This window comes from Enoplosus armatus, chromosome 6 (genome assembly GCF_043641665.1).
Source record: "Enoplosus armatus isolate fEnoArm2 chromosome 6, fEnoArm2.hap1, whole genome shotgun sequence".
Lineage (NCBI taxonomy): Eukaryota > Metazoa > Chordata > Actinopteri > Centrarchiformes > Enoplosidae > Enoplosus > Enoplosus armatus.
Genome location: NC_092185.1, coordinates 1,541,337 through 1,552,585, shown reverse-complemented (window position 1 = coordinate 1,552,585; position 11,249 = coordinate 1,541,337). Strand labels below are relative to the sequence as shown.

At 43.5% G+C, this 11,249-nt stretch overlaps 2 protein-coding genes across 2 annotated transcripts; both read right to left on the bottom strand.

Annotated features, from left to right (window-relative positions):
• Nucleotides 1–367: 367 nt before the first annotated feature.
• ppib (peptidylprolyl isomerase B (cyclophilin B)) lies at nt 368–4,458 on the bottom strand. The gene is made up of 5 exons (XM_070906922.1): nt 4,203–4,458; nt 3,062–3,175; nt 2,665–2,758; nt 1,947–2,131; nt 368–790 (listed from the first exon to the last, which is right to left on the bottom strand). Exons 1-5 carry the CDS (start codon nt 4,335–4,337, stop codon nt 668–670), a joined length of 651 nt encoding a protein of 216 aa, XP_070763023.1. The 5' UTR covers nt 4,338–4,458; the 3' UTR covers nt 368–667.
• Nucleotides 4,459–7,284: 2,826 nt separating this feature from the next.
• On the bottom strand, nt 7,285–10,815 carry adpgk (ADP-dependent glucokinase). The gene is made up of 7 exons (XM_070907957.1): nt 10,598–10,815; nt 9,674–9,899; nt 9,517–9,579; nt 8,952–9,072; nt 8,649–8,845; nt 7,994–8,092; nt 7,285–7,848 (listed from the first exon to the last, which is right to left on the bottom strand). The coding sequence occupies exons 1-7, from the start codon at nt 10,813–10,815 to the stop codon at nt 7,285–7,287; spliced, it is 1,488 nt and encodes a 495-aa protein (XP_070764058.1).
• Nucleotides 10,816–11,249: the final 434 nt, after the last annotated feature.

Here is an 11,249-nt window from a genome sequence, read left to right as displayed (position 1 = left end):
TGTATGAAACGCAAATTATGGCATGTGGGGAGTTTTAACGTGTAGTTTCTTAAAGATGGCATTTAAATTTCAGAAGGAAAGAAAAGATTTAAAAACTTACACTTGTAGTACGTTTCCACTGGTGATCAGATAGAACTAATAGCAAAGTAAATTGCGCCCCTAGTGTCCACAAGGAGACTTACGTGAGGGTGTAAACACGATGTACCAGTGAGGGTCTCACTAAACTAAACCTCCTCGTCTCGTCCAGCCACAACAAATTACACATAAAGCTCCACAGCTTGAATTCGCTGGTGATACTGGTGATACTGGTGATACTGGTGATACTGGTGATACTGGTGATACTGGTGGAATGAAAGTCACTCAGTAATTTAACAAAACTTGAAACCTTTATTTCAGATTTCATTTTTTTACAAAACCAGCAACGAACAGTTAAGTGCACCTTGGAATGCTCGTTGGTAGATGGACCCAGAGTGTCGCCATGATTGCTCGATGCTCTTCAGGTGCTTTAAGACGGCAGCCACGGACACCGAATGACCCAAAGCCCCTTCCCCAGGACCACAGGGCTGTTAGTGATAAAAACAAGGTGGCCTGCACGACCCCCCCCGACACCCCCTCCCCTCTCCAAAACCCCCCAGTCCTGTTTGCCCCGTTCTCCCCCAGCAGCGCTCTACTCCTTGGCCACAGCGAATGGCTTCTCCACCTCGATTTTTCCACAGTCGTGGATGGTGACGTCTTTAAGGGGCTTGTCGCGGCTGTCTGTCTTTGTAGCTTCGATCTTCTTCACGACATCCTGGAAGATTAGAAGAAGAGGAGGATATCAAAACGGCCCATCGAAATTTATAACAAAATGTATTTATGACGGTATCATTTTGATTAGCCTGTAATGGTCGGCTGAAGTATCCACATCATCTTTGTCAACATCAGTATTCAGATCCTTTACTTACATAAAAGTAGCAGTACCACAATGTAACAGTACTCCATTAGAAGTCATGCATTTAAAAGTACAAAAGTATTAGCATCAAAATATACTTAAAGACCAAAAGTGAAAGTACTCATTATGCAGAATGCCCCCCCCCCCCTAACAGTGTTAGATTATTATTACACATAATAATGTTGGATTATTGTTCCTGCCACAGTGACGTACAAGCGTCCTGTTATTGTAACATTTTGTACTGTTGAGTATTTTAATCTTTAACAATGAGTTATATGTCATTATAAACTAGTCACCAGCTTTTTACGTAAAATCTTAATCTGTAAAATAACCAGTAACTGTTAGATAAATGTAATGGAGTAAAACGTTGTATAAAATGGAAATACTTAAATACAAGTACCTCAAAATTGTACTTTTCTGCACAGTACTCAACTTCAGTGTTTCCATTTAGATGAGGTTTATATTCATGATTCAAAATGTTAAATCAAAGCTGAAGAGCACAAACTGGAAACGGACATCGACAGAGCAGCTGAAGCGAAGCGCCTTTGAAATGTTTTGGACAGAAACAACCGTGAAGTCATGAGATGTTCAGGACTGAATCTGCGCAGATTAACATTTACAATCTAGATGACGCAACCATTTCTACTCATGTCGATGCAATTCTGAGTCATTTCACACAATCTGTTACTGACGTAGGTGATCATTTCATGCATTTGCATTTAGAAAAATGGCAAAACGTTAATTAAAGCAGTAAAGCTGCTTTATGTTTGATCTCTGCTCCTGGTGCCCCCGAGGGCTCAGAGCAGGAAACTGGCCTTTAGTCTGAAATTCACCCGCTATTTTTGGCATTTTAACAGAAACTGTAGGTTCGTCTCAGCTGGAGAAAAACTAAACAGATCAGAGTTTGGATAGCCGGCGATGGCACGCGTCAGATTTGGTTGTTCAGCCACATGCAGCTGTCTGCGACCGAGACAGTGACCCAAGTGTGTGATGACTGCGGGGCCCCGACACTCACCAGCCCCTCCAGGACTTTTCCAAAGACGACGTGTTTGCCGTTCAGCCACGGAGTCTCAACGGTGGTGATGAAGAACTGAGAGCCGTTGGTGTCTTTGCCTGCGTTAGCCATGCTGAGCCAGCCGGCGCCGTAGTGCTTCAGCTTGAAGTTCTCGTCGGGGAAACGGTCTCCATAGATGCTCTTGCCTTCATTTAAAAGAAAAAATACCTTGTTTGCATCATCTGAATCTATACAAGATAATTAGTTGACGTTACATTCCCTCCCTGTGGTGACCTTTCCATCTCACTTGGATGACTTGATTGCTGCCAAATGTTTATCTTTACGTTATCTGATGACATTTCGTTATTCATGAATCCTGAACAGCACAGAGTCATTCTGAATGAACATCTGCCAAATGTCAAATGTTCTCAAACAGTATCGTCACAAAATGGCAAAGTGACACTTGTGAAAAAGTTCTTGGCACAAAGTTTAAGAATACTTTCTGTGCTTATTAAAAAGATTCTGTCTTTGGGCCACACATTGTTAAAACAATACAACGCATCTTCAAGTCATAAAAGTATAAAACAGAGACGTGAAGAAGATGACACTGTGCACAGATAAACTGCTGAAGAGTCCACGTGTGAAACAACCCCCCCAGTCATGTGCAAGTTGGTTCTTGCAGGGACAAATCTGTGTCCTGACATAAATACCATTCTGCAGGTATCAGTGGCCATCTTACCTCCAGTGCCGTCTCCTCTGGTGAAGTCTCCACCCTGGATCATGAACTCCTTGATGACTCTGTGGAATTTGCTGCCCTTGTAACCGAATCCTTTCTGTTTAATTAGAACAAACATCGTAAGCAACGCTTGAAAAGTCTGAGGGATATCAGCTGCCAGTATTTTACATTTCAGACCACGTGAATGAGTCAAACGACTTATTCAAAGTGTGTCTCCACGACGCGTCACCTACAGTACTCACTGAACTCCGATACCTTTTCTATGAGTGAAAACAAAGGATGTGTGTCCGTTTCGTTTACGTCTACTTCAACAATGATCATTTCCCATTTAATCTGCAGTCAGTCTTGAATCTGTAATTACTAGTTTAAACAAACACATTGTGAGCCGTGACGTTCTCACCTCTCCTGTCGCCAGAGCGACGAAGTTGTCGACTGTTTTGGGAACAGTTTTCCCAAACACCCCGATGACGACTCTTCCAACATCTTCATCTCCAATCCTAATGTCAAAGAACACCTATAAAAAGAAGTTATTTTACACTTCAGTATCTCCCATGATGAGGCAAAAATAAAAGTTTCCACCTTTATTTTTACTGATATATTAAATCAAAATGGATGAGCTGACATCATTTTACAGGCTCAGAATCTTTCGATGGGTAGGCAAATATATAGTGCTGCTCATCACAGTCTTAATGTAAAGGTTAGATGCTCCATGCAGTTTCATTCACTTGTCTTCCTTTGTTGGAGTCTGCAGCCACGAAAGAGATTCATTCTTTAAGTTTATTCAGGATTTAGTCCAGTTATAATATGACTTTCAAATTATATTTGTATTTTCTATGCTCTGCTCTTTTGCCAGAAAAAAAGGACATTTATAAAAGAGCTTTGGTTTGGGCTTGTAAATCTGTTGCAAGTGAAGAAGAGTATTCTGGAGTTTTGCACTGAGGATCAGTTGAGACTGAGGGCCCAGGGGTCAGCGGCTGACCACTTCAAAGCCTCCTTGTGACTGTAGACGTGGACAAACCTGCTGCCCCCCCAGACATAACAACATCTGACGGGCCTCCCTGAGCTGCAGCCAGGCGGCTCAGCTAAACGAGGACTAACTCAGTAGCTTAAGCCTTAAAGGGATGTGGGGCAGTTGGTGATTGATAGATATAAAACTGCCGACAATTGACGTGAAGGCCGAAGTACTGGCTACGACAGCTATGCTAGCTGCACTGAGCAAAGGCCATTTCACTCAGTTAGCTGCCCTGGTCAGCGGCTAACCCGGCTACATGCACCGATCAATACGATTGTAAATATCCTCAATTACTGCACGCACACAGACTGACGTGAGCCACAATAACCCGCAGTAGCCGTCAGCTAGCTACCGTTAGCTTCCCAGCTAACAAGCCCACCGATCCCGGCTTTTAGCTGGGGACGAACCGCTAGGGGCTGGATTGCGTGTGACGTGGCTTTACAATCTGCAGCTAGCAGTTAGCATTAAAGAGGAGCTTTGATTGTTCTACATGATCCCCTAGCATGCTAGCTAGCGAGCAACCACCTACCTTCGCAGTTACTTTGGGGCCCTTCTTCTTCTCGTCAGCGGAGGAGCCATTTGGGAAAGCGAGGAATATCAGAGACCCCACGATGACCGTAACAGCTACAAGGAACTTCATCCTTCTCTCGCAGAGTCTAACCATCAACAAGAAGAGTGAGCAGCCCGGGGACGGCCTGTTAGTCGTGCTACCTTTATATGAGCCGCGGGTAGGAGAGCGGTATCCGGGGTGGAGACTGCCGCGGCGGCCGCTCCAGGCTCCAGGCTGCGCTGCCTCCACGACGCGGGGGCCGGGCTTCGACCGCAGCGCGCAGACGCACAGGACTCTGATTGGTTCACGTGCCGGAGCACTTTAGCCAATCAGATGCAGACGCGTAACACGGTTTTGTCCGAGGTCCGACGAAGCTCAGCAGAGCTCATGTGTTCCTATCATGTCACTGTGTAATCACAGAAGACTGACAGCTCAAAAGATTAAAATAGATATTTTATATACGTTTACGTGCTTTCACTACTCTGGAAATGTATGAATTACTATTTTAAATTAGTATTTTAACCACAAATTCTACAGCATGAGGAGTCATGAGATCTCTTCCAAGCAAAAAAACAAACAAAAAAGAAACTGAGGGCCCGACTGACACCCTGCACCATCACCACCACCACCTCTCTGTGCATCATTTGTGAAACGTGGCGCTGTCACCATTTGTCATCTGTGTGCGCAGAACTCGCAAACTGCTTTTGTGTGACGATCCTCCTCACGATTAATGCGAGGCTCAGTTAAAAGATCTTGTCATTTCAGTTTCAGTAGAAACTGTAATTTACTGATAGATATTATATATATATATATATATATATATATACTGTTGAACACAGTGCGGTGGGGCAGCCGCTCGCTGTGCCAAGTTGGTAATCCAGCCTAGGATAATACACCGGCTATGTTCTGTATAAAAGTAGAGAAACACACTTATCTTTATCATCTCCAGCCAACACAATATGAATAAACCTTTTAACAGCCCAATAAATATTGGTAGCAAACTATACTTCTGATCCACTGAGCTGTTTTTGCTGAACACTTTGAACATCTTTTAAATGTAGAGTTTCTATCCAAGAAGCACATACTACTTTAAGTTGGGTTGCAACTAATAGTAATGTTTAGTACCAATCAATTGATTATCTTTAATTCCCACCTTAATCAATTGTTTAGTCAATAAATTGTCAGAAAATAGTAAAGTATCCATTACTGTTTCTCAGAGACATCTTCAAATGTCTTGTTTTGCATCTAAAACTCAAACTTATTCACTTTAAATCATTTAAAACAGAGAAAAACAGAGAATGTTTTTTCTTGACATTTTTGCTGATTAATAAATCGATTGACAATTATTTGAAGTTCTTTCAACATTGACAAATATGTACAATAATCTGCAGCACCACAGTCAGGCCAGGTAGGACTCTCCATACATATTTTAATGACAAACTACAAGTAAATGAAACTTGTTGACAGTTACAAATGTTAAAAACATGAGACACAAACTGTGAAATGAGTAAAGTTGAATAGATTGTACTTGCTAAAAATAAAGGGGGGTTCGGAGTTAAGGTTACATTCACCTTTGCAGGCACATCTGCCACTTCATACTAGTGCAAAGAATTAATTCTGCTAGACAAAATGCCATACATCTCTTTGTTGTACGTTTGCATTAAGACTCCATTATTGCATGCCTTCAGTGGCCATGTGAGGTATACAAATACATACATACTGACAGTTACCTCAGTTACATACTGTACATCTAACATGATGCAGGCGTTCCCAAGTAAGCTCAGAATAAACAACAACAACAGACAAGGAACCCATGAAAAAGCATAATGTACCTTTATGCTAGAATTTGAATCAGGAAGCTTTTCTTGTGGTTTGTTACTGGCCAGACTTCCAGCTAACCAGGTTACATAATCACATTTTATAAGTGAGGGAACTGAAAAGGTGTACAGACAAGAGTAAACAAACAGTAAACAAAAGTACAGTAACCCTGATAACACATGACCGACACCTCATTTTGAATTTGTATTTTACCTGTAATTGCCAACTGAACCTTCAGTTTAACGCTGACGTCTGATTGTAAACTGAGCCTTCAAAACCACATTTAACTTTGCATTAATAAGCGTGACATCTAATTATTTGATCAAAAAGGTATACAGACGCTGCATCATGTTTAGGCGTTTAGGAGTGTTTAGGCCAAAAACGGAGAAAACACAAACGTAGTCGCTCTCTCTAGTATTTTTGTCCTCTCAGGACAAATAACAGACATGTCAAGTATATCTAGAGAACAGTTATCACACGCAAAGACGTCAAGACACTCATGGGACAATGAGCTTTCAAGTGATTTAGTGACTATTTGACGTGAAGAAACACAGAACATCAAGAATACCACTTAGATTCTACAATATAGTGAGACGCTCATCAGTTTCCAGTCAAGCACAGTTGTTTGTGTGTGTGTGTGTGTGTGTGTGTGTGTGTGTGTGTGTGTGTGTGTGTGTGTGTGTGTGTGTGTGTATCTAGCTCAGAAGGGTAACTGATGTGATGCTTAATCTTATGTTTGTTTGGCTCTGAAATATGAATAAAGTGTTTAATAATAACTTTGAAATTCTTTTATTTTCTCAAGGCACAGCATACTGAAGATAGGCAGGTCAAAGTAAATTAGATGAGCCTGGTGAACTAAACTCTTTGGAGTTTGTGAAGATGGCTTTGAGCTGCGCCCAGTGCATAGAGTCAGGCCGCCTCACAGCCCGGTCAGATCCACGTCTGTAAAGCTCTGCCTCAGTTTCTGTGTCTGCTGAAAGGTTAGAGGAGGGAGGACAGAGGAGACCGGAGCAGGCTGGAGGAGTCGTCAGGCAGGATTTTCAAACCATCGATCACATTCTTAAACTCAGCGGAGCTTCGGGAAGGAAGACACAGAACCTGATTCAGGACACGCAGGTCTGATCAAGTTTAGAAACGTGACTCCAACCCAACAACCACAGCTGTGGGTCAATCTTCACTGAGTCTTTTCAGCGCTTCATATCAACGTTTTCCAGGCAAATGGAGTGTCAGATTCAAGCGAACCTCAGAAGGGCTGCTGGGTCTTTAACTCGGAGTAAACTAGTCCCTCTGCTGAGATGGCATCTCCGAGTCCCACTGTCCGAAGCGGCTGTTTGCAGACCAGCACCGGCGTCAGGTGGAAGGTGACGTTTCCTCTGCGCCACACAGTAGCGGGCTCTGCTGGGTTCAGGGACAGCTTCTCTCGTGGCTCAGTGTGTGAGCTGTGAAACTCTAGGGGGGCTTTGAGCTCCACTTTGCTCACGTCAACAGACTGGAGGCCACAGGCCTGACTGCTGGCCACTCGTGCTCCAGCCATCACCGCCGCCGCCTGGTTCCCCCAGTATCCATCCACCGTGGCCAGGATGTGGTAGGCCAGTGTGTGGAAGTGAATGCGAGTCAGGTCCGCTTCTGACGACGGGTCGCTGCGGCCGTGCTGCTCCAGGATCCAGAGGAGGATGTCGCTGACCCGGGCCACGTCTGGAATGCCTTTCCAGGCAGCCAAGTCTGCATGAGGCCCCTCACCAGCCTGAGAGAGGAAGAGCAGCTCCTGCTCGTTCAGCCCAATGGAGCTGACAATGGGCATAACCTGCTAACAGGAAACAGGGGAAAAAAACTTTAATTAAATATACAGAACCCTTCAGGGATTTGTGGATTTTGAACACACTCATCTTTTCTCTGTAAAGGACTTTGTGAAGTTCACTACATGAAAGACTCTCTTAGACAGAACATTATACCTCCTGCATGATGCTGTTCATGTAGTCTTTGTCGGTCATGCTCGCCAGCTCCAGGTGGATGGGAATATCTTTACGGATGTCAGATATGGCCGACACAGCCTGCCAAGAGGAAGCAAGGACATGATGTTACATAAGCTAAAGGTACGTATAATCCGAGTCATCGCCATGTGGCCAAAAACAGGCCTTCCTTACTCCTGGGCAACATACTGTGAATAATGATAAAACATGTTCTGTTTTCGCTTTATACCTGGAATCTTTCAAGTCATGCAACATTTTATTGGACATAATGTTTGCAATCAAGTCGTCTAAAGTTCTTTAAACTGTTGTGGATTGAAGAATCAGCTAAAAGTAGGCACAGTTTAAAGGACCACACCAGAGTTTTTGCATGTTTTGCTATGAAGTGCATAACGTACATTACTGCAAACCATTTTCCATTTCTCACTCACATAAACTATGAAAAGATGGGTACTCCAATCTTCAATAAAAGTGTCGGTTTGCTGCGATGAAGTGAGTAAAGTCGAATACATTGTGACTGGAGAGCAGAAAGAAGTATATGCAATTTGCAGTAAATGGGCCCAAACACACAGAAACACCAGCTTTGTGGATTAAAACAAATGGGTGCAGAAACTACAAAGGACATATTTCAGCAACTGACCTCTTTCAGTCGCTCCTCCCACATCTCTCTGCCCTGACCCTCCATCATGTGGAGCCCCGACAGGACGACCAGGTCAGGCTGAAACTCCTCCAGACTGGCCACGAACGTCTCCAGTGAGCTCATCTCCCCGTTGGACACATCGTGAGAGAAGATGAAGCGGTTGGCTTGAGGTGCCTGAGTTGAACCCCACTGTTCACCTGGAGACAGAGACAGACAGAGGACCAAACACAACTGCTGGATTACACATCTGAACAGACTGCAGGAATCTTGTTTAGTCCAGCTGCAGCTCCTTCTTCTCTTTACCTGCTTTGTACTCCAGGATGAGGTGAAACTCATCCGTCTCCTGTAGAGAGTCCGGGGGAACAACTATCTGCTCATCCAGTAACTCATGAAGTTTAGGCCCAACTGGTCCACATAACAAAACCTGTGGTATAAAAATATTAGCAGTCAACCATTCGCACTTCATCCTGAACAATCTGGTACAATCTGGTCAAATGCTGCTCTGCAGCTGGACATTTAGTAGAATAACAATAGTTAACTGTATAACTCTGGATTTGTGACAAGAACTGTGCTTTATAAGATATCCAGTTACTTTTAAATAACAGAATATTATGTATAAAAACTTTTTAAAACACATTATAAAAATGCATCTTTCTGATGTGTGTAAGTGTAAAAATATGTTTTCCCATGTTTATTATTTCTCTAGTCCAAGTTTCTATGGATTTCTGCAAAGTGAAGCACCCAAAACATCACTCAACATTACTCAACAACCTGAAATAGATTTGACTGAATCTTCTATGTTTATTTAAATGGGGCTCATTCATTTAGTATATGAGTTTACGACAGAAGTATGAAGATGCTGCTGTACCATCAGTTCAGGATAGGTGGCGAGCTTCTGACCAATGAGGGCAGCATTCCCTCCCACATACAGCTGAATGAAGACAAAAGTAAAGTTTACCAGGAGGAAGATCATTTAAAACAATAACTCGTCCTCTGAGCAGGTTTGGGGAGGAGGGTATCCTTGCCTTCGCTCCGGGGTACTCTGCTGCTGCACGTGCAATCCTCTGAAAGACCTCCTTGTCGCTGAAGAAGCGCTCTGCAGCTGCTCCACGCCCCATGTAATGGATGAAGGCTTCCTTCAAGTCCTCTTTGGAGTGCAACACTTCGTGATCCAGGCCGGTGCCAGGATCCACGGCCAGAGCCTGCAGCAGTCCCACTCCTGAGACCACCACATCGACGCAGGCATTCACCCTGAACACGAGAGGAGACACAGAGCAGAGAAACACTGAGTGCAGGTTATTTACTATAATGATCATTATATTCTGCTTGAACTAAAATCCTCATATACTTTTTTATAAAGGTCTGCTGGTCATCTGACCTGACTAAATAGAGAGATACAGGCAGCTGTTAAAAGGCCTAGAATCCAGCTGGTCTGGTGTCAGTCTGCCTGTGAGACAATATCAGTTCTTCTCCTGCGTCCATTCATTCTTTGAGTTATCTCTTGGTGTCACAATGTGTCAGAAACATATAAATAATGTATAAAAATATAAATCTCTTTTCCTTTAAATATAAATAAACCTAAAAATATTTTTGACTGACATCTTGGGGGAGCGTTTATCATATAAAACCACACGTTAGCTTGTTGGTCATGATACCTTACAGAGCCACCTATAGACTCAGTGTGTGTTTCTCCTTCGACCTTTCTAAAGCTGATCCAGTGTGTTGGCTATAGGCCAGGTACAGACGGATATTTAACTCACTGGTGCACCACCGTCTTGCACCAGGCCATCTGAGCTGTGACTGACTCATGACCACACATTCCTTCTCACCAGCAGAGCTGACTACAGCCTCTCAACATGCCACCTGCAGAGTAGGTCCAGTCCAGAAGCACAGACGCAGTAATGAATATCAACGCCAGGCGACAGAAAGAAGCTAACAGTTCAACTCACCCTACAGCCACTTTGCTCCACTGCCGGGTCGGCAGAGCGATCAGCGTCTCCCAGGCAGCGGAGATCACCTGCTCCAGGCTGTCCTGGCTCTGAGACGATGACTGAAAGTTTGGCAGGCTGATATACTGCAGAATCTGCTCTGGCAGGTCCGGGCCGCCATGGTAGAAATATCCAACAGCTAACGCCAGCAGGGCCGCTGCAGAAGCCTTCCTCCACATGATGCTCCCACACACTCCTGCAGCCACAGATCAGTCATCAATCATTAGCATTCAAAAGTGATCGACTGATTTAGTGCGGTTATTGCTAATAACAAATGTTCACTGTTCAAACACATAAATATGGAAAAAAAAAAGGTATGAGCTGCGTTCCAGCGTTACAGATTAGACAGAACTCATCATATGTGGGTCACAGATATCTTCTTCAGAAATAAACCAGTATCGATCTCTGATTATTGGAAAACTAACAAACAAAGTCCACAATTTGGGTCTAAAACACATAAATATGCAAATGGTATATTTGGTATAGGTGATTTTTTTATCCTTAAACCTTAATTTGCTCCGATAGTTTATAAGGAAGACACTTCTTCACATCTCCTCAAGTTTTCGTGTTGTGTCCATCAGTTGAGCAACAGCAGCTTCTGAGTGTATGGTGG

Excerpts from the sequence above, each read along its gene's own strand:
- adpgk (XM_070907957.1), bottom strand. The coding sequence starts at position 10,815 with ATGTGGAGGAAGGCTTCTGCAGCGGCCCTGCTGGCGTTAGCTGTTGGA. Across the intron at positions 9,073-9,516 it reads CCACCTATCCTGAACTGATG|GTTTTGTTATGTGGACCAGT; the intron begins GTACAGCAGCAT and ends TTTATACCACAG. Across the intron at positions 8,093-8,648 it reads GGGAGGAGCGACTGAAAGAG|GCTGTGTCGGCCATATCTGA; the intron begins GTCAGTTGCTGA and ends TCCTCTTGGCAG.
- ppib (XM_070906922.1), bottom strand. The coding sequence starts at position 4,337 with ATGGTTAGACTCTGCGAGAGAAGGATGAAGTTCCTTGTAGCTGTTACG. Across the intron at positions 3,176-4,202 it reads GCCCCAAAGTAACTGCGAAG|GTGTTCTTTGACATTAGGAT; the intron begins GTAGGTGGTTGC and ends TTCTTTTTATAG. Across the intron at positions 2,759-3,061 it reads TCGCTCTGGCGACAGGAGAG|AAAGGATTCGGTTACAAGGG; the intron begins GTGAGAACGTCA and ends CTAATTAAACAG.